This window comes from Dermochelys coriacea, chromosome 8 (genome assembly GCF_009764565.3).
Source record: "Dermochelys coriacea isolate rDerCor1 chromosome 8, rDerCor1.pri.v4, whole genome shotgun sequence".
Taxonomy (NCBI): Eukaryota; Metazoa; Chordata; order Testudines; family Dermochelyidae; genus Dermochelys; species Dermochelys coriacea.
This window is the reverse complement of record NC_050075.1, coordinates 79283538-79306555: the sequence shown is the minus strand read 5'-3', so window position 1 is coordinate 79306555 and position 23018 is coordinate 79283538. Positions and strand designations below refer to the sequence as shown.

The 23018-nt window shown below is 41.2% G+C and overlaps 1 protein-coding gene across 6 annotated transcripts; it reads right to left on the bottom strand.

Annotated features, from left to right (window-relative positions):
• Positions 1–156: 156 nt before the first annotated feature.
• BCL10 (BCL10 immune signaling adaptor) lies at positions 157–22513 on the bottom strand. 6 transcript variants are annotated; one of them, XM_043491518.1, is made up of 5 exons: positions 21247–21357; positions 18916–18966; positions 15316–15352; positions 4956–5247; positions 157–2833 (listed from the first exon to the last, which is right to left on the bottom strand). In XM_043491518.1, exons 3-5 carry the CDS (start codon positions 15316–15318, stop codon positions 2475–2477), a joined length of 654 nt encoding a protein of 217 aa, XP_043347453.1. In that variant the 5' UTR covers positions 15319–15352; positions 18916–18966; positions 21247–21357; the 3' UTR covers positions 157–2474. The 6 variants fall into 6 exon arrangements, with proteins under 6 accessions (XP_043347453.1, XP_038269867.1, XP_043347452.1 ...); XM_038413939.2 differs by lacking the exons at positions 15316–15352; positions 18916–18966 and adding an exon at positions 22509–22513 and having other exon boundaries at positions 4956–5244; positions 21247–21332; XM_043491517.1 differs by lacking the exon at positions 18916–18966 and having other exon boundaries at positions 21247–21379.
• Between the last annotated feature and the right edge of the window lie 505 nt (positions 22514–23018).

Genomic DNA, 23018 nt, shown 5'->3' with positions numbered 1-23018 from the left:
TTGCAGTCATCTATATCTACAGCCTCAGTTTGAGCAGCTCAGACCAGACCAGCCATGTTTTGTTTTAATATGACGGAAGCCACAAAGAAAGGTAATGGGGAGGGCGTGGAGGAGAGAAGCAAGCAATTATGCAAAAAAAAAAAAAAGTTTCAGAAGTTTGTGATATTAAATCTTTGTTTAAAAAATGCACAGGTTTCAAGCATTTGGTAATATTACACACATTCATTAAAGATCTCAGGTTAATACAATGGAGCAATTACTGCACATGTAGAGTTTGTGGTACACATTCACTACAGACATTTGGTAGTTATCTAGCAAAACTAACATTCACATTATGAACCTATGTACATTGTATATTTCTGGTTTACATAGGATCAACCCCTCCTTCTCCAGTATTCACCCAATTTTTGCGGATCTCCTGTAACCACAGAACCCTATCCCATGAGAGAGATTAAGTACATCATATCAATTGCTTAACCATTCAATTCTCAATGGGCCTGCTCTTGCTCCCAAAGAAGTTTTAGCATTAGTTTGAGTGGAAGGCGAACTGGGTGCATTGACTGCAAGGCTCTCAGCAATTCTCAGGCTCAGATACAGATAGAGTAAATTAGCCTTATTTCTATCATCACTTCCAACAGGATAGCAAAATAAATTACAATAGATACCTACAGAGTTCCTAAAAAATGGCTGGGAATGTTCAAAATGTAGGGGTGTTAAGACACTTAGCTTGATTTTTAAGAGTTCTGAGACCTACAACTCCAAGCTGTAGTCAATAGATTTGTAGGTAATCTGCTCTTTTGAAAATCAGGCTGTGTGCTTTAGATGGATGGATACCTGAAAACATAGTGATTGGTGTCACATACTAATAAAAGCAGCCAATATTTTTGTCATATGTAAGTTACCTCATTCTTATACTAAAGTTATTTCTACATAATATTCCAATTAAACTTGACAGTTTATTTGAACTGAGTTAACATCCATGGACTAATCAGACATGAACAAATAGCTATAGGACACTTTTGTTGATTACTTTTCAAATGGGACCAGCCTCCTTTGGCTGATGTCACCCATGAACAACATAAGGCAGCTCTCCTCTGAAGTCGAGGCTGAAAATATATAGCCTCTGCAGGAGAATTAGGATTAGAAATGGAATCCGGGTGTGAGAGACTAGAATACTTGTTATCCTACTGTAGCAGTCAGTGTCAGAATTATACATTTTAAATAAAATCCAGTCTACCTTTTGATAAACAGAAAATGTAACTTCAGAAAAATACTCTGCTGTGTTAAGATAACTGTACATAATCCTGAGTAATACAGTTTTTAAATTAGTCATTTTGCCCTTCTACACTTAATCTTCTAAAATTCAATTTTACAAAGTGAGGATTAGAATGAGAAGAAAAATATGAAAGGATTAAACATATTGTACTACGTCAGCAGATGAGAACTTTTCCCATGTTAAAATAGTTAAAATTTGGTTAGGATTCTAAATCATTTAGAATGTAAACTTGTTACTGTAGGGTGTAAAAATTAAGTATCTGCAGTGCAATATTTACTTGAGTACTTCAGTTAAAGACATCCTCCTGCTAGGGCCACCTATTAAATACTGCATCTTTTGCTCCTTACAGAAGAATGCCCTTACTTAAAGGCATTTTATAAATAAGCTACTGAGCAACTCCCTTACTGGGATCTGAACAGCTGAAATTCCTTTCCATTATTAATATAAATTTAAATTAAAAACAAATGCATCTCAAACCAATGATTTCTATATTATATTTAAAAACAGTATGTGAAAATGCATTTATCATATATGAATGCTGATCAGTGTAGTATCTGCCTTTCATGTTTGGATGAAACTAGAGCACAAGGTTCAAAAAATTAGCATATTGAGAATTATTTGACAATCAGCATTTAAAAAAAAAAAGATGCATGGCTACAAAGCCAAATTCTGCCCTCTCAATGGAGTGGTGGGTGCCTAAGTTTGAGGGAGGAATTTACCCTATACCACATAAAAGATTAGTTTGGCAAACTTTTAGAAGTAGTACAAATGTATAAGTTCTGAGAAAGTCCTTTTAAAGTGTTCTCTTTTGTTATAAGCTATTCCCCTCTACTTGCTAAAAATATCAAAATCTGCTACTTTTGGAGGATAAACATTTGTTCCATTTATTGGAAAAATTTAAGTAATGACATTAACATGAAATCCTTTAATTAAAAAAACCAAAACAAAACCACACACCCCAAACAAGGTACAGCACTAGTGGCATCTAAAGACTTCCAGAAACTAAAGAAACTGTCAGATATAGAATCAATTGATTACCATTTTTAAAACAATTTTTTTTGGGCAACTCATATAGGCTCTTTCCCCCTATTTGTGATTTAACCGTTTGGAAACATTCTGTATGCCGCCTGCAAAGATATGTAAAAGTCTCACAACACCCCCCCTTTAAGTGAACAGACAGGAAAAAGAGTCATTGAAGTCACTGTGGTAGAAGAGAACGTGATCTTAAAGGCAGAAAACGATCGTCACTTGAACTGGTACTGGCTTCCTGTTGTTCTGACTGCAGTTCTGGTGGAAGAGGGGGTGCTCCAGGATCTCCAGGTCCTGGAAGCGTGGTTGAGAAGACTGCGTTTTCTGTGCTTCCCATCTCCACAATTGGTAAATTCATTGAACGAAGAGATGAAGCAGACACAAAAGCAGCTGTACTAAACTGTTCTTCTGGTTGATTATGGGTAGATTCTTTTACTTTTTCATAGTAATTGGATTCATCAGAATATGACCTAGAAAGATTATTTGTTCCTCCATACACTGAAGTCATACAGCTGCTGCAGCTCAGACCTAAACAAAACCAGATTGGATGTTATTACAATATTCAATGTAGCTAGGCAGCTTCTCCCTCAAATTACTTCAATGACAATTATTAAAATGTTCTAAAAGCCATCAAACTAGAGCATACGTACTTAAATTTTATCAGTGTGGATCACTAGTCTTGTAGACCACCTCTCCAGTCAACTTCAGTCTCATCCAACATCACACCATTCCAGTGTGAATTTAGTACTTGGCATATATACACATGTACATTTAGTAAGTCAAATTTGTTAATCTTTCACAAAAACTAATTGTCCTTTTCATCTTCCCATTTTGTTCCCATCTATCTTCTCCAATATCCCTATCCCCACCTCTTTCCTCTCAGGAATCCTGTCCTCTCACTCATGGCCTGAAATTTATGAAAATGGTAAGCATGAGATTTTTTTAAAGCACAAAAGCTGCAGAAACTGAACCCCTTCTACCTTCTCTTTCCTTTTATTACTACTTTAACCAATGGAAGTAATTTTGGAACTGCTAACATTAGGCTCCTAAATCCATATTTAACTACTTAAAGTGGCCAGATTTTCACAAATGCCGAGAATCATAAATTCCAATGCAGTCAGCAGGAGCTGCAGGTGCCAAGGTCTTGTGAGAACTAAGCTGCTTATATTTAGGTGACCAAATATGGATTTAGAAGCTTTAGTCTATGCCAGTGGTTCTCAACTGTGGTCCACCGCTTGTTCAGGGAAAGCCCCCTGCACACTGGGCTGGTTTGTTTACCTGCTGCGTCCGCAGGTTCGGCCGATCATGGCTCCCACTGGCCGTGGTTCACTGCCCCAGGCCAATGAGAGCTGCGGGAAGGGTGGCCAGCACATCCCTCGGCCCATGCCGCTTTCTGCAGCCCTCATTGGCCTTGAGCAGCGGACCGCAGCCACTGGGAGCCACGATTGGCCTAACCTGCGGACGCAGTAGGTAAACAAACCGGCCCGGCGCACCAGGGGCTTTCCCTGAACAAGCGGTGGACTACAGTTGAGAACCACTGGTCTAGGCATTCAGGTTTGAAAATTTTGGCCTGCATGATTTACACCGAGCTCCTTGTAGGAGACCAATGACTATCTGTCACAATCAACTTGAATGTGTTTTTATGGATCAGTAAAGACAGAGTACCTCTTGAAAAAGGATACGCTGTCCTTTAGATAAGTAAGGCTTCAGTTTCAAGTTAGTATGGCAGGAGAACACAGGCCAAAAATTCTCTTTACACCACACTCAAAAACAAAGACTTTTTTTCAACTTATTCTTCAGCTGGCAATTCTATGGATCTAATTCATTGGGAACTGGGCCTTAATTTTTGTAAGTAAAGTCAGGCAAAACAGGGAAGTTGTAAACCCTGGAGAGAAGAATCTGTTAAGGTTTACTTTTGTCTAGGTTTCATCTTTTCCTCAACTTATATTTCTTAGAACCAATTGCTGGATTTTTTTAGAGCTATGATTACAATGTAATTTCAACTTTGAATACACTCTGACATCAAGTCATGATTCAATTTCCTGTGTGTCAACATAAAAAATCCTTGTCCATGCATGCTAGGCTGAGGCTTGTGAATACCTTCATAAGGTTTAATGTTGACACACAAAGTGATGGTTTAGTTTCCCAATACAGGCTCATTTTATGTTAAGGCACATAGTAAGTTTAAAAAAAAAAATGTTCCAAGAGAAAGCCAATCAGCAAAGCTGATCAAGCTCAAATTCTGCAATATAGGAATTTGTAGGAAGCAAATTTGTATACTCGTAGGAAGCAAAATTTGACAGATTTAGACCAAGATGCAAAAATACTTCGTGTACATCATACCAAATCATGATCATTAGTTTTTGTGATTTATTAAGCATCCCTCTGCTTAGCATGGTAAAAAAAAAAAAAAAAAAAAAAAAAAAAAAAAAAAAAATAGGAAGACACAGTACTTGTCCCTAGGGACTTAAATCCAAGTCTAACGTTGTTTGTTTGTCCTGAAAGAAATTTCTTCAAAGGTGATATCCCTATTACCAAAAGAATTCTGAAGCTAAAATCTACAGTAAGACATGTTTTTTGGTTTACGTACTTTTACAGAGTCCTTTGAGATAAACATCTACTTTGCCATTTAACAATTTAAACACCTCACCTTTGAGAGCTTCAAGTTTTTCATTTTTGACTTTCAACACTACATCAGTTATCCTTTCTAACAGGAAGTTCTGTGTTCTTTCTCGTCTAATAGAGTCAATCAAAGTATCTAGTCCCTTTGGATTTTCTGCTAAGTAGTCCAATAACTTCCCAGTTTTCTTCCTACTTGAGGGTCGACAAGATATTTCTTCAGCGTCCTCTCTAGTGAGTATTTTCTTTGAACGCAGGTAATCAAAGTGTCTCTCAGCTATAATTTTATCACACAAATACGGACGCATCCTTTCTAAAGCCTTAAAAAAAAAAAACATGGTCATTAGCTGATTTTCAATGTGGCTGGGAGGATATATTGGAAAACATTTCAAATTCAGATGTTGTCAATACCGGATTATAAACTTACATTTCTGAATTAGAAACCCCACTGCCATGTTACCCAACAGCCAGAGATCCATTCTCCGTGTGTCTGTACAATGTATTTATAACTTTTTTTTGAAAAAGTATCACCTGGTGAAATCTCTCTCTCAGGTAAACAGCCTTCGTTAAATAAGGCCCAGAGGAAATTAAATATAAATATATTTTAAATATTAAGTAGTAATGTGTTCACATAGTTGTGGTTTAACTGTCCAGTATAGCAAGAATTACTGATGGTCAGCCTTTGGATTTATCAATTTATGACTGATTAAGACAGATATTAGAGTGTTTAAACTCTACATACTAAATATTAGTCCATGAATTGCTGGAAAAATGGCTAAATATTGTTAATTTCTAGCAACACCATTATAACATCAGTGATTCATCATTTCAACAGGAAATGGCTGCTTCTGATGAAGTGATGCATGTTGCTAGAGGGATAATTACTATTAAGAGATTCGGTTCAACATCCTGTTTCAGTCAAAGAAAAAACTGAAGGGAAGGAGAATACAGATAGCCTCAATTTTACTTACACACACACACACACACACACACACGATAAAGAAACAAGTGGTGCATTTTAAAAGAAAAAAATGCCAAAGTTAAGGTTTGTGCCATCTTAATTTTGCTCTCATGCATATTCCTTATGATAGGGTCATTTTCAATTATATGACCACCTTATTTTCACATAACTTGTGCCTCATTTAGTGTACCGGTTGGACAGCTCTCCATGCATGATGAAGGTCTGCAACATCACTACATCATCCATCCTGTGCACAGAGGACCCAGTTCTACTCAGTTACACTGATGAAAATTCAGAGTAATTTCCCTATTGTAATAATTTACTCCAGATTTACCGTTACAATTGCAGAATGATGCATGATCCCTGCACAATACAATTATGTCTCACTTTGTTTCCTGTATGCTGTCTGACCTGTGTACTGAATGAAGCAGGGTTCCTACTGTAACTGTGGGAATGTACTGAGCATTTAAACATTTGCCCAATGCCTTAATATATGACTGGTTGGGCAACTATTTGATTTGCTTAAAATTTAAAGAGAAAAACAGCAACACAGGGTGATTTATCAATTTGAGTCAACTTAGTGCTCACATGTTCAATAGCCAGCTATTATTGCTTAAGGCATTAGCATATTGATGCATCCACCAAAAATGATTTTTCATCTTTCCTTGTGTTAATTAACCAGACTAATTTCTTTGGGGCAGGGATCTTGTATTTCATATCCATAAAGTGGCAAGCACAGCTATACTACTATAGAGACAGTTCCAGGATCTACTGTATCTCTGGCAAGTAGACTAAAAGTGACAAACTAGAGGGCATTTTATTTTACTATTTTAAGCAATTTTGAAAATTAAAGGAAAAATAAATTATACACAAGTCTAATAAAATCTTATTTACATATTCTTTACCGTAAACATTAAACTGACATAAGGAACGCTTCAGATAGTAATGAAATATAGTCCCATCTGGTCTATCTAACACTGATAGCTAACTCTTTCTAAAAACTCACCTTTTATCCTAGTTTAGATATACCCTTGGTTCATCAGGTGAATGAATGCATTTTATGGAGCCAAATCTTGAGTAGAGTTCCTAATGTGACATAACTGGCTAATGACCAGAGCTGATGACTAGATGACCTTTTTTTAATTTCACATCACCGCATGATCATTAGTGGGAGATCTAGTACAGTGGTTCTCAACCAGGGATACATGTACCCCTAGGGGTACGCAGAGGCCTTCCAGGTACATCAACTCATCTAGATATTTGCCAAGTTTTACAACAGGCTACATATAAAGCACTAGTGAAATCAGTACAAACTAAAATTTCATGCAATTACTTGTTTATACTGCTTTATATACTACATACTGAAATGTAAGTACAATATGTATATTCCAAATGTTATAATTATACAGTAAAAATGAGAAATTAAGCAATTTTTTTAGTATAGTGTGCTGTGACACTTTTGTATTTTGTGTCAGATTTTGTAAGCAAGTAGTTTAAGTGAGCTGTAACTTGGGGGTATGCAAATCAGACTCCTGAAAAGGGTACAGTAGTCTGGAAAGGTTGAGAGACACTGATTTAGTACAGGTCAGCTACTGGTGGTCTCAGCTTGCTCAGATATGGCAGTATAAAAGCTGGTAGCCACTCGTGCTTTGTCTATTCTAAATCGCCAATTGTTGCTACCACTTGGAAAGCTTCAAAGAAATTTGTAAGAAAAAACAGGGGGGATAAAAAAAAAATCAATGAATTTTTAAAAAAAAATAATCAAAACAGAATTTTTTTCATTTAAAATTGGATTTTTTTTGATAAAATGCTTTTTGAGGAACACACATTTAAAAATAAAGATACATTATAGCTCATAGATATCTCTTCATTGAATAGGGATTATAAATTCTAATTCTATAGTACGAGACACTATTTTCATGCAATGCAGGGGTGAGCAAACTTTTTGGCCTGAGGTCACATCTGGGTATGGAAACTGTATGGCGGGCCATGAACACTCACGAAATGGGGGTTGCAGTGCGGGAGGGCTTCGGCTAGGGGTGCAGGTTCTGGAGTGGGGCTGGGGCTGAGGGTGCTCTGGGCTGGGACCGATGGGTTCGGAGAGTGGGAGGGGGATCAGGGCTGGTGAGGAGGTTGGGGCGCAGGCTCTAGGCAGCACATACCTCAAGCAGCTCCCAGAAGCAGTGACATGTCCTCCCTCTGGCTCCTATGTGGAGGTGTGGCCAGGTGGCTCTGCGCGCTACCCCATCCGCAGGCACTGCCCCTGCAGCTCCCATTGGCCATGGTTGCCGGCCAATGGGAGCTGCGGAGGAAGTGTGCAGAGTCCCCTGGCATGCATGGGGGACGTGCTGCTGCTTCCAGGAGCTGTGTGGAGCCCTGGCATGCACAGAGTGGGACAAGCCCAGGACTCCGCTCCCTGGCTGGAGCTGGAGGGCCAAATTAAAATGTCTGAAAGGCTGGATGTGGCCCCCAGGCCATAGTTTGCCCACCTCTAATGTAACGTTTTTAAGAAAAGTTTTGTAAATTAGTTCCAATAGTTCATGGATTAGAACCCAATCTTATGTGGTTCCAGGGGCTTCTGTATAGATTATTTAGGTTAATCTTTCTATCTACAATGGGACTGAGTGCTCAGTCTAGAAGATACCATCAGAGATGCTTAGTTTTGCAGTTCTCAAACCGTGGATTTGTCTCTCCAGAGAGAACATGCTTGTTAACAGCAAAAATGTTTTAAAATAAGTAAATAATATATAGAGGTAAGAAATAATAGACCTCAACCCTATTGTCCCTCTGCAAATCTGTGTACACAGAGTCAATCCCTTACCTCTCTCTAAAAGTGCAAAGTTTCAAAAAGTTCAACGAATAGACGATTGTTGGGGTGGAATAGATCGGGACAAGGAGAAGTAGTCTGGAGATAAATGTGAGAAGGGAGGGACAGGCAGCAGAAGCAAAAGTGAAACTGTTTGAGCAGCAATTCCAGAAGTCTTGAGGTCTTTCCGAGCGTAGCCTTCATTGATTGGAGCTCACCCATACTATTCTCTCCCTAGAAGGGAAAACCTATAAGGGCAGCAGGCCATAAAAGAGACCCAGTTTGGGAATATTTTAATGAAGTTCCTCTACCTATGGGTAAGAGGCGTGTGTTCAAAATGCAAACAATGCAACAAAGAAATGCAAGGCCTGGTTGCCCGAATGAAACATCATGAGAAGTGTTCCTTCTCAGGAGGAAGGTGGGTTGAAGATGATGAAAGGAACATGTCTGAACACGCAGGATCTTCAGGTTGGTAAACTTTTTTATTTCATACTTCTTTCTTAAGGACTACTTGTCTTCCTTCTGGACTATGCTTGAATTCTTATGTTTGAGCAAAAAATATAGTTGTTACTCTATGGTACTATCATTTTAGATGCAGTTGTGATAAAAAATAAATAGCTGAAATAGGCAGATCTTCCTTTTACAATTTCACCTTTAAAGTAGTACTGAGTATCAGTGAATGCAATGAGTAATACTAAATGAGCAGTACGGTAATAATAATTAAATAACTGCATTGAATTTTGTTCAGAAGAATCCATCCTCAACATACTGGATTCTGAAGACTATCCACCCTCAAGATCACCATCATTTTCTATAGTTTAAGAGTTATTTGCCAATGATAGTGTTTCAGTCACATCATGTATGTCACATAGCCACCGTACATCACCCGTAGCAAAAAGAAAAAAAAATCTCCATCATCCAGAAACAACCAGAGATAAGCTTGTAATAAGAACCAGCAGATTACAAAGAGGTAATTGATGAAAAAATTGCCCAGTTTGTTTATGCAGCAAACTCTCCTTTCTGTATGATTGAGAACCCACACTTCATTAACATGATTCAGTCATTAAGATCAGGGTACAGACCACCCCCCAGAGCAGATGTCACAGGCAAATTGCTGGATAAAGTGTATGAAAGAGAAATTGAGCAGTGTGCAAAAGGTCTAGAGCAGAGGTGGGAAAATTATGGCCCGCGGGCCACATCCAGCTATGACATAGACATCTAGCAATCATCCCTCTATAATGCAAACTATAATAAACTTCAGAGCTAAATTTTTTATTATAAGAAATATATGTTTGGTGTGACTTTCTTTAAAACATCATCAGCAGTGAACTGGTGGAAGTCACTTAAGCACTTGGATTCAGAGACTGTTGAAGTGATAATTTCACTTTTAACAGCAGTAGCTTCTTCGGCCGGCGTAGAAAGAATATTTTCTTCCTTTGGACTAATTCATTCCAAACTGAGAAATCGTTTGGGACCTGAAAAAGCAGGAAAGCTTATTTTTCTTTTCCAGATTATGAACAAACAGGAAAATGAAGGTGAAGATGACCGAGTTAGCTGCAGAAGCCAATATTTTAAATTTCTCATGTTGACCTGGCTGACACAGTTGATTTAATTTGTTTTTTTGAAACAAATATTTCATTTAACTATTTTAGTTAAAAACAATTTTAACAAAAACAAACCTAATTTTAAAAAACTTGAATGTTTAAATAAATTCAAAAATTCATTTTCTTGTTTTGTTAAAATATTATATTTGCTCTGTTGGAAAAAAATCCAGAATATATAACATTGTTTTAGTTGAATAAAAAAATTTAAATGTCTGTCTGGTGGTGTTCTCCTCCTAATACAGCACAGCAAGAAAATCCTCCAAATATTAATGATTAACCTTTTGAATTGGAGATAGTTCACCTCCCAATGACTTCATAAATATCTGCTTCAGTTATCTCTGGTAAATGAAATAACCAAACAATCATTCATTTTCTGATATAGTTGTAAAATTAATCTGAAAAGTTTTCAAAATAAATCACTTAAAAATGTATAGTGTGTACCTTCTAAAAATGAAACCTACTTCTCTGAGTTGTGAAGAATATGCACTAAGGTTATAACAACCAACAAGAATGTAGAAATCCATGATTAAATCAAGTCTTCCTGACTAGTGATTAAATCATGATTTAAATCAATTGATTTAAGTCAAATCCACACTGAGAAAAAGCATAATAGACCACAGTATGCTTGCATGCGGCAATTGATCGCAGCTTTATAAAAGCTTACTGTTGCTAAAATACAGCACAGAGCGTAGTTATACGAGATAGTGTCTGGGACAGTATTATATAGAGACCCCTACCAAGCTCAGTCCATTTTGGTCAATTTCACGGTCGCATTATTTTAAAAATAATAAATTTCATGTTTTCAGCTATTTAAATCTGAAATTTCATGGTGTTATTTTAGGGGTCCCGACCCAAAAAAGTGTTATAGGCAGTGCTCCCTCTAATTTTTCCCACACATGTGCAGAATGAATTTTGTTATGTGCACCAATATGGAGGCGATGTGCGGCGCTAAATCGGCTGCTGCGTGGCCACGCAGCTTACAGGGAACTTAGGTAATGTGGGGGGGGGGGGGGGGATCGCAAGGTTATTGTAGGGGAGGTTGTGATATTGCTACCCTTACTTCTGCACTGCTTCTGGACCCTCAGTCAGCAGCTGCCATTCTCCGGCCATCCAGCTCTGAAGGCAGTAGCACAGATGCAAGGGTGGCAAGGTATGGTATTGCCATCCTTAATTCTGCACTGCTGCTGGCGGTGTGCTGCCTTCAGAGCTGAACACCCAGCCAACAGCTGTCGCTCTCTGGCCACTCAGCTCTGAAGGCAGCACAGAAGGGTGGCAATACTGTGACCCCCTAAAGTAAGTTTCTGACCCCGCTGCATCTCCCTTTTGGGTCAGGACCCCCAATTTGAGAAACGCTGGTCTCCCCTATGAAATCTGTAGCGTATAGGGTAAAAATCACACAAGAGACCAGATTTTACGGTCTGACTCATTTTTCATGGAGTGAATTTGGTAGGGTGCTAATTATATACAAAATAAAGCGTATAAGCAGATAACTTTAATGCATTTGTTCTTTAATAAGTGCTGTGTTTAACTTTGTCAGTCAGTCATCAAGACAGATAAAAAAAATTGTACCAATGACAATAAGTGGGCTATTGCTTGAATAAAGAAAAAGTGGTTTTAGTAATGTTATTTTCTAACATATTGATAACTTTTATGTAATGTAATGGATTTTACATCGAGAAGAATTGTAGATGTGGAAGAATCCTGCTATCTCAAAAAACAAGAATGCTGTCACATAAAAGTAGTACCAAGTGAGCACAGAGGAGCCTGAGGCACAGGTTTACTCTAAAAAGTGACTAAACAAATTTAACATCTCAGTCATTTTTTTTTTTTAAACTTGCAAACTGTAGCCCCCCCATAACTCTCACAGAGCTCTAATGGTCATGCTAGGTTCTTTTAGAACTGGAATTAATGCACGAGATTAAGAGTTCTGCAAACCGATTTACATCTACTGTGACACCTGTGGAACCCTATCATCAGAAACACCCATTCAAAGCCACCTATAGCTAATAGTATTATATGGGGACACAATATAATAAGACAATGCAATTTGCACAGAATGGCTTGCAGAACCTAGCACTATGATGATACACGAGATGGAAATAACCCAGTTTGACTGTTTGTCTAGTGAGTTTGTGGATGTGGCAGTTACAAAAAAGAAATTTTTACCTGCAAACTGTACAAGTTTAACATAGAGGTTAGGGAGGAAGTATGAAACCTCCACAAGGCCATTTTACAAAGCCACTTTTTAGACTATAACCCTTCTTACTGTACAGATAAACTGCATTGCTGTCAGATTTTGACCAGATTGCCAGACAAAATATTTTCACAAAAGATTTTACATTTACTATCTCGCTTTAGATACTGCTTATTTCTCTATAGGTATAAAACGATGCCTGATATATAATGTGCTTTTTAAAAAAAATGAATCATTTTGAACCAAAAGAACCTCACATTTCTTACATACAATTATATCACATACACAATGGATATATACAAATAAGCCCTCTTTCATAGAAAGTTCATGGAATGTATTTTAAAATATATTGTTTTGGGGAAACTAAAAATGAAAACATGCTAATTTGGAGTGTTTTCTAATCCTCCATTCCCTCAAGTACCAGTCCCATTTCTGACAGCTGTCTCAGTCTCTCATTTCACCATTGGTTTTAAAACCCACCACCATTTGTCCTTCAAAAGCAAGGACAAATTCACTAAGCTGTTGTCACGGAGTCCCCAGGCGATGCTCTGGAACTGCTTCCTACAAAGCCAGGCAGGACTCTGGGGAAGTCTCCTTTCTGTGAGCAGACTGTCTGAGGACACACAACTCACACAGCTTCCACCTTCCTGGGTCTGACCTTGGAGCATTCAGTATCCTCTGCCCCTCTGTGCGCTTCCCACAGCGAGTCCGCCCAGGCGGGGTCCTGGGGAAGCCAGAGGGTCCTGCCCCCCAACTCCGCAGTCAGACATGACTCTCAGCCAGCCAGCAAAACAGAGGTTTATTAGATGACAGGGACATGGTCTAACACAGAGCTTGTAGGTACAGAGAACAGGACCCTTCAGCTGGGTCCATTTTGCGGGGCAGTGAGCCAGACAACCACGTTTGCACTTCACTCCATATCCCCAGCCAGCCCCAAACTGCCTCCCTCTCCAGCCCCTCCTCCTCTGGGCTTTGTCCCTTTCCTGGGACAGGAGGTCACCTGATTCCTTTGTTTTCCAGCCCTTTAGCTCTCACCTTGCAGGGAGGAAGGGCCCAGGCCATCAGTTGCCAGGAAACAGGGTGTTGGCCATTCTCTGTATCCAGACCCCTGCACATACCTGCCTTCTAGGGCTCTACAACGAACATACACCTTTATCCCACCACCTAGATACTTAAGAACTGCATAGGGGAAACTGAGGCACCCCCACAATATTCAGAGGAAACATTAAGAACAGTCCCGCTTCATCACAGCTGTACTGTGCTTTTACTCCTCCTCAGAGCACCTTCTCAGCTGTAGGTTTCGGAGTAGCAGCCGTGTTAGTCTGTATTCGCAAAAAGAAAAGGAGTACTTGTGGAACCTTAGAGACTAACAAATTTATTAGAGCATAAGCTTTCGTGAGCTACAGCTCACTTCATCGGATGCATTCTCAGCTGTACTTTCAGGAGTGAAAATGCCCTGGGAAAGAGTTAGGGAGAAACTAAGGCACACTAGACCAGAGGTTCTCAAACTGTGGTCTGCAGACCACCAGTGGTCCACGAGCTCCATGGATATTTTCTTCTAAGATGTGTGTCTGGGTGGCTGCATACAACAGACTGAAGGGTCTCCCTCTTAATTAGTGGAGTCATGCAGGCATGGCTCCACTAATTACGTTCCTTGGCCCTGGAAAAGATGCACATGTAAGGTGAGGTGGTGGCCCTGGGGGGAGTAAGGGGTAGGTGGGATGGGGCAGTTGGGTGAGAAGAGGAGGTGGGGGGGGACTTTGGGACACGCAGAGCTGAGGCGGGCAGAGAAAGAGGTGACTTTCCCCAGCTCCAAGACTGTGGCTGCTGGGGAGAGACAGCCCTCCTTCCCAGCCTCAGCTCTGTGGCTGCTGGGGAGAGACAGCCCTCCTTCCCAGCCTCAGCTCTGTGGCTGCTGGGGAGAGACCCCACTCCTTCCCAGCCTCAGCTCTGTGGCTGCTGGGGAGAGACCCCACTCCTTCCCGGCCCCAGCTTGGTGACTGCCGTGGCATCACATTAGAAAGATAAGACTACTGATATTTTAATACAAGTTGTGTGCTTTTATCTGTAGAAAAAAATATGTTAATTATTAAGTTTTTTTATATAGCGCTTTTATCCAAAGCACTTTACAATAGTTGGCTAACAGTACAAACAACATTTGGAAAAATCATTAAGTGGTCCACCAAGACCCTGAGCAATTTTCAAGTGGTCCACGGAAAAAAAAAAGTTTGAGAACCACTGCACTGGATCATGATGGGAATTTGGAGTAGGACAGGGATTTGAAGAGACAGAAGGGAACAAAAGATATCTGCTAAAAGTTAGAGACTTTCTTCCAAAAGGAAATTAGTTTCCATTGATAGTAGTGGTGCTAGCAGCAATATTCTGGTTAACAGCACATGAACTGGGTCCTGTTTGAAGGACTTTTAAAAAAAATTGAGCCTCAGGCTCTCACAGTGGCTAGACAAGTGAATGGCCTAGTTTAGGACAGCCTGCTGAAAACATGGCAGCCAACATTTTATGATGATGCTAAAAACACTAGGAGAACTCTTGATTAACAGGCATTGGGGGAGGACCTTCTACAGAAAAAAAACAAACAAACTTCTAGCCTTACTGGTAGCAAAGTATTAGTCCTCTCATCAGCTTCCCTGGGGTGTAATAAAGGAATCAGGAAGAATCAGGTATTACAAAGTTGTTCTCATGTTAACTAGGTAAGAAAAGGAACCATGTAGCTGAAAGAATTCATTGAAAGGTGCATAGTAATTCAGTACTAGATCAGAAGGAAGGAGCGTGTTTAATTAAAATAAGTGTACAAGTACGCCAAGATATCATCTAGGTGCTTATATGGCCCCCATCAATGTAGTATCTGAAAGGGAAGAAAGTACAGGAAATAGAGCAACTAAGAATAGCCCCGCACAAGAGACCACAGGAAAATCAATTTTTTAATAAATATTCAGAAAAATATCTTATATCATTTGCTTTCAACTTATTGGCAGATGCCTGCAGCTAGGGACAGCACAACAACAAGGAACACCAATGCTACTAAAAAAAAATTTATTTTGGCAACATATATCCCATGAGATTTGTATACTATGGCAAGGAACGATATCATGTAAACCTTTGTAGTAATGTTGAATGTGTATGCTGGAAAATTTATTTATAATTGTTCTAGATAATTCTAAGGTTTGGGGGTGGAAGGGAAATGCTAGGTGTCACAGTTTCAGGGCAACTGCATCTGTATTCCCCCTTCATAGTCCATCAAGGGCACCCACTTTAGACATTTCGCAGATGTCACTTCTCTTGGGTAGAAACTCTCACTCTTTCCTGACTGGAGATCCTAAGGCTGCACAACTCCCTGCCTTACACTGTGATATTCCCGCAAGCCAGACTGCCTAAAAAGATCATTGCCAGCACTTTGCATTCTCTCTGAGGGCTATGTCCAGTATATTGCCCATAGTTATAAGTTACCACACAGTTCTTCCAAGAAAGCATATTTATTTTTAAGGTAACAGCAGGACAGAGAAAACATACTAAAACAATAAAAACCTACACACATGCTAAAAATCTTACCATCAGTCACCCTGTTTCCCACCATCTTCCCCCTTCCCCCCCAACTGCAATGTAGGGCTCCGGTAGGTTTTAGTCTTTCAAAACCCACAATTGGGTTTTCCTTGTAGTTACAAATTCATCCCTCTTAGACCCAGAACTTGAACCCAAACTGGACAAGTCAGCTGTTGCTTTATATAGGCCTTTGATCTTGGCCTTCTGTAACAGGTAATCAGCAGACACTCTTCTCAGGGCATACCATAACCAGCGTTGGGTAATCTGCATTAACCTCTCCCTAGAATTCTCCAGGAAAACCACTTAACATTTATTAATGCAAAAGTCCAAAGTGTCTGGCACACTTTGAATATAGTTTTTTGAACTTCCAAGTCTCACATCTGTCAAATCTCTCCTGAGATGAGACTTGGGAGTTCCCAAGTCCACAATAATGCATAAACTTAATACAATACAGTCATCCTAGGATACTGCAGGAAACTGCTATATCTGTCACACTAAAATTTCTCTTTTGAAGTAAAATTAATTGTGCCTTATGAGGTATGCTGGCCATACTGAGAGTTTAGAATGAGAGAAAACTATGAGACTGAGAAAAATGTCTTCCACAGAGTGGTTCATTGCTGTTCTTTTTCAGTCTTGAAAAGTTCCTGGTCTCCATGACTTCCTGTGGCAATGCTTTCCACAGCTTAATCACATACACTTTTTCATGCCGTTTCCTCTTATTGATTTTGAATTCCCCACTTTTTAGTTTAATTGAATGTTTCTTTGTTCTTGTGTTTTGAGACAAGGAGAATGGAAGCTCTCAATTTACCATAAATTATTTTATGTACTTTTATCATGTCTCCTCTTATTAATCTCTCTAAAATAAACCATTCCAATCTTTTCAATTTCTCTTCAAATAAGTTTTTCCAGGCCTTTGATCAGTCTCAATGCTCTTCTCTAAACCCCATCCTGTTTTGTAATATCCTCTTTGAGATGGGGTAATCAGCATTGCACACGCTATTCTAGGTGAGGCTGCACCACTGATTTATATAAAGGCATTATGTTTTCAGTATTATTGTCCATCCCTTTCCTTACGTATCCTAACATCTTGTTTGCTCAATGTGTAGCTGCAGTAAAAAAAAGTGAAAATTTGAATGGAGCTGTCTAAAGGACAGTGAGAGGCAATGGCCATTTTAATGAGAGGGAAAGAAAGAATCTAACGAGTGAGTCTTTCCAAAAAAAACAGTGTAATCTGAGACATCAAATACTGAGACCATACACGTTTTTTTGGATGGTTTCTCTAAAGGACAGAGTTAAAGTTGTTTGGGTGCCCTAACTATACATTTTCATACCTTAACATTTAGATTTCTTTTCAGTTTAATTTTAACTCTGAATTTCCTGGTTTAACATGTTTTTAGGATAATTTCAATATCCCTGCAATGTATTTTACCCCAAATTATTAAGTAATCTCAACCTTAACTTCATTTTAACAGTGTGTGTTTGGGAAGAATATTTGAGACAGTCTGTTTTCTATAGTATTAAAACAAATGCATGAGAGAATATCAATAAATAACAATCTTATATTAGAACATAACATAAGAATGGCCACAGTGTCCGAGACCAGTGGTCCATCTAGCCCAGTATCCTGTCTTCCAACAGTGGTCAGTGCCAGATGCTTCTTATTTGTTAAACAGATATTTGTTATATTGATTCATCCAGATGGATTTTAAAAACAAAAACTTTAATAACTAATTATACTAATTCAATTTTCACATTCAAATGCAGCTATCACCAGTATGACCTGCAGCAAATGTTTAACTGTTAAGAACATAAGAAAAACATAACAAAAACGACAGGGAAAAATGTAGGTAAACTGGCATTTGGCCAAGGGACCAAAATTAACATTCTTGCTTCTAGGCAATTCTAGTGATCACAAGCAGTCTACACCTCCATTTTACAACTCAAATTTATTAGAGCATAAGCTTTCGTGAGCTACAGCTCACTTCATCGGTATTTTACTGACTCACATTACTCCCTGCAACCCCTATGTTTCTCTACAAGTCTCTGATTCAAGCACTGACCTGGCCCAACTCTGCTTAGTTTCTGAAGTGGCATACATGCAGTTTTCCTTTTTGCAAAAACAAAGTTGCTCAATAAACATAGTTGTCACAATAACAAATTTGAAAGACTAAGTATTACATTCAAATCAGAATATATTTATTGAAGATGAAGGGGGTTTTAGAATTTTAAATAACCAGATGTTAACTATCGAATTTATTATTCACTCTTGTGGTTCTTTAACAGCAAGCAAGAACATGGAAAACCATGTGCCACAAATTCTGACAAAGCACTTCAGGTAAATGACAAAAGCAGTGAAAACAACTATTAAGAAACCAAAACCAAAGTCAAACAGACATGCTTCACTGAAATTAACAAAAAGCATCTAATGATGAAAGTGGGTTAACTGAAACAACTACCAAAGAAAAATCAATTCAGTAAGTCTCAGAGATACTGCTTCTTGTTGACAGGTTTCAGAGTAGCAGCCGTGTTAGTCTGTATTCGCAAAAAGAAAAGGAGTACTTGTGGCACCTTAGAGACTAACAAATTTATTAGAGCGTAAGCTTTCGTGAGCATCCGATGAAGTGAGCTGTAGCTCACGAAAGCTTATGCTCTAATAAATTTGTTAGTCTCTAAGGTGCCACAAGTACTCCTTTTCTTTTTGCTTCTTGTTGAAATTTGTTTTACTGTAACACCAACATGCAAAACAGATGTTAGAAATCACTGTGTATGAAAACAGAAATAAATTAATGGGCAAGACCACAATCACAAGTTACATCAGGTTTTGCCAAAAATCATTAATGAACCAGTAACTTCACGGTCCAAACTTACTTCGGTGCTTCATGAAGCAACCCAGTCTAGTGGCTGTTTTTGCAGTCTAGCCTAGAATTAGATTACATAGTACAGAAATGTATTTTTCATCCCGGAAAACTATCAAATCTTATCTTTGCTTGGGCCTAATTTTCTGAGTCTCACACAAAATTTCTCCTCTTGATTTTAAAGTTTATGGCCAAATTGTCTTAATCTTGATAGGCTGAATATCTCCATTCGACTTTTATCAACATCTTTGTACCCTGTAACATTGTTTGACGTACAATCCAATGTTGTACACCTCATAGGATTCAAATATTACAACAAAATAAATGGTCTGGGTCCTCACATCTATTATACACTAGCATATCTTCCATCGTCTAGAGCTCTGATGCGGTGGACACACTTGCATGCTTAACTTTATACATGTGCGTATGTGTTTGCAGGATTGGCCCACAAGTTTTCTCCCTCCCGCACTAATGTAACAGAGCTCTTAATTGTGACTCCTGTAACGTTTATTTCTCTTCATTCATTTTAGAGATTGCTTCTTTCTTCCTGTTTTAGAGATGGCAGCTGTGAAGTGACCTGAACCCTGAAAGAGATTAAGCAGTGGTTTCCCCCACCACCTTTGACCTTCCCCATGCTGCTGGAATGGAGACACCAACCATCTATAAGTATATTAATGAAACATCCATAGTGTTGGAGAATAAGCAGTAAATAATTAATATTGCCTGCTGGAAGCTGATAGTTTTTGTTCAGCCAATGTAGATAGGTACCACAGGAACCAAAAATAAAGCTTAGAATATCAATATTTTGTTAGGTTTCAGAGTAGCAGCCGTGTTAGTCTGTATTCGCAAAAAGAAAAGCAGTACTTGTGGCACCTTAGAGACTAACAAATTTATTAGAGCATAAGCTTTCGTGAGCTACCGATGAAGTGAGCTGTAGCTCACAAAAGCTTATGTTCTAATAAATTTGTTAGTCTCTAAGGTGCCACAAGTACTGCTTTTCTTTTTGCGAATATTTTGTTAGTCCCTTTTGTGTCTTTTCCACTAACTTTTTTATGCCTTGGAGTCACTTATGGCTCTGCTTTGATCCCATAAATAGGCATTTTAGCACCCAGGGTAAGCAAGCATATTTGCACCTCTTACCATACTTCTCCCTCCCCCATAATTTTCCCACCCCATTCAGGGGTAGTACTTAACTGTTTGTTGATAGTGTGTGGGGGACCCAATTTAAAGGTTCAGGGAGGGACAAGGGTATGTGACCACCCCACAGAGGTTTTCAAACTGTGGAGTGTGCCCCACACCTCCAAAGGGAGGAACATGGGGGGGGGGGATGATGAGTGGTGACACCAAGTAGCTTGGGCCAGCCCTGCACGGTGGGGCTCAGGGAGGGTGCACCAACTTCATCCCCGACTCACCTCAGTGGGCCAGCCTGTCTGGGGTTTGGGGGGGACACACAACAACAACAAAAAAAGGGGAGGGGGAACATAACCCTGCATACCCCCACCCCATGCACCCCTTCAGCTTTGTGCCCTGGAGAGCTGCCCCACTCACCCTGGTGAAGGCCCTGGGTCAAAATAATGTAAGATCTGGATTTCTGCAGTCACTTCCATTTTCCAGGTATTGGATGATCAGGAGACCACCAGACCTCATGTTATTTTGACCCCACAAATATCACGTTGAAACATTAAAACAGTTAAAACACAAACAGGCATGCATTTGGTTCCAAACTATACAATTTAAAAATAATTTCGGCCTTATTGCTCAAAGCCTTTTGGCTCCTTCAAAATGAAGCCACGGAGTTTTGTTATGCTTCCCACCACACACAGCCCCACCCTGGTTGGCCTCTCATCCTTTCTAGGGTGTAAATGTTAAACAAGAACAGAGCTACACGCTACATCCTGCCCGAAGGAACGCTATTTGTTTCAGGGCCCCCCCCCACGTGGGTCCTGTGAGCAGGACAAGGAAGGGGATTAACCCAGCTCGCGGTCAGCGGCGGGCTCTCCGCCCGGATACAGACCGAAAGGGAACGCAGGGGGTGTGTCATTTACCGGGGGGCTCCGTGAGGCGGGGGCGGCACTTCCAAGGGTCTCCGCTAGACACCGGCGAGCCGAGCCAACGGCCCCGGGGCCTCCCCCTGAGTCAGTGACAGCGCGCGCCTGGCCCCGCCCCCGGGGGGGGGGGATTTCCCGGCGCGTGTCCCGGCCCGCCCCGCGATACGGGAAGGGCGGCTGCCCGGGCTCTGCGTGCCACTCCAGCCGGCCGGCGGCAGGGGACGAGGACCGTCCCAGCCGCGGTCTCCCAGTATCCCCCTCCCCGCCCCGCGTGACCCCAGCTCAGCCTCACTTACTTCCTTCTTCACTTCCGCCATTTCATCCTCGGTGAGCGGCCGCGCGGCGAGCCCAGGCCCGGGCCCCGGCCCCTCCATGGCGGAAGCTTCCGCGCCGCGGCTCCCAGCGCAAGCGTAACGACAGCGCTTCCGGCTCCGCAAGACCCCGCCCACCCGCCAGTGACGCGCGCTGCCCGCGAACTAACATACGCCTCACAGCGCCCCGCCCCTCAGACAGCCCTGCGTGCCCTCGCTATAGAGCCCCCCCCTTCGCCTCCTCAGCCTGTATCACGTGCCAAAGCCCGCTGCCCGCATCCCCCGCCGTGCACCGCGAGTCCCTGCTGCGGGGCCGGGCCGCGAGGCGTTTCGCGCGACGCCTGGCTCGGTGAGCGTTTCCTTTTGCGGCCTCCCTTTCCCCTTCTCGCCCGCCCTGACTGGGCGGCGCCCGGGCCTGGGAGAGGGGAAGTAACGCCGCGAGGGGGGCGTTGCTCCGCTCCGTCCATTGCAGACTCAGGCGGACGAGGCCCCTTCCCGGGCCCGTGGCCTGGCAACTCGAGCGGCTGTTTACATCTTCATGCCCCGCCCCGCCAGGTCGCGGTGCTACGGCGCGGCGGGACGCTACGTGCTGAACGTGAGATGCTGGCTTCCAAGGTTCACGGTTCGCGGCTCGGGCCCCTGCTGGGGATGTAGAATTTCCTCGTGTGCAAATGAAAGGGGGGGGAGGGGAATTTGGCTGCAGTCCAGAATAGTTTTGAAAACTAGCTCCCTGCCTTGTGGGACGAGAACCGTTAAAACTTGATTCATATTCCTTTTCGCAGAGCCGGAGAACCAGGCTGTGCTACGTTACCACGTCAGGGAAAAAGAAGAACCGAGTGAGATCTCTTGTGCACTGATGCAGAAATTCTGAGACAGCAACCGTCTTAATTTGGTCAGGACGCTGGCAGAGTTAGGTTGTTTGAAAGCAATCTTTGTTCTATGAAGCGAAAGCAAAAAGAGCACTGCAAAGCAACATACAACTACGTTAAGATCCCTTCTTCCATCATGGGCACTATTCACCTCCTAGCATTACAAGCACTGCACTCCTGAGCATAGCAACCAATATTAGTGTCTTTCAGTTTCAAATTGCTGCTTCAAAGCATCCCTGATCGTCGTGGCCCCACACTGCGCCCCTCTAATAGCCCTGGTCTCTGGCTGTTCAAACTCAGCCTCCAGGCACTGAGCCTCTGTGTTCCAGCCCTGAGTGAAGCTTTCACCCGTCCCTTCACAAATATTATAGCGCATACAGCACACGGCTATAAGCATAGGAATATTGTCATCTGCCACGTCCAGCTTCCCACATAGGCATCACCGGCAGGCTTTTAAACAGCCAAATGCACACTCTACAATCATTCTGCACTTCCTCAGCTTGTTCTTGAACCGCTCTGTCTGCTGTCAAGTTGCCCCATGTATGGCTTCATGAGCCACGACATTAAGGGGTAGGTGGGGTCTTCCAGGATCACAATAAGCATTTCAACTTCCCCTGCAGTGATCTTCTGGTCTGGGAAGAAAGTCCCTGCTTGCAGCTTTCTGAACAGGCCAGTGTTCCAAAAGATGCATGTGTCATGCACCTTTCCGGACCAGCCTGCATTAATGTCTGTGAAACGCCCATGGTGATCCACGAGTACCTGGAGAACCATTGAGAAATACCCCTTGCGATTAATGTACTCAGAGGCTACGTGGTCTGGTGCCAGAATTGGAATGCGTGTGCCATCGATCCCCCTCCACAGTTAGGGAAGTCCATTTGTGCAAAGCCA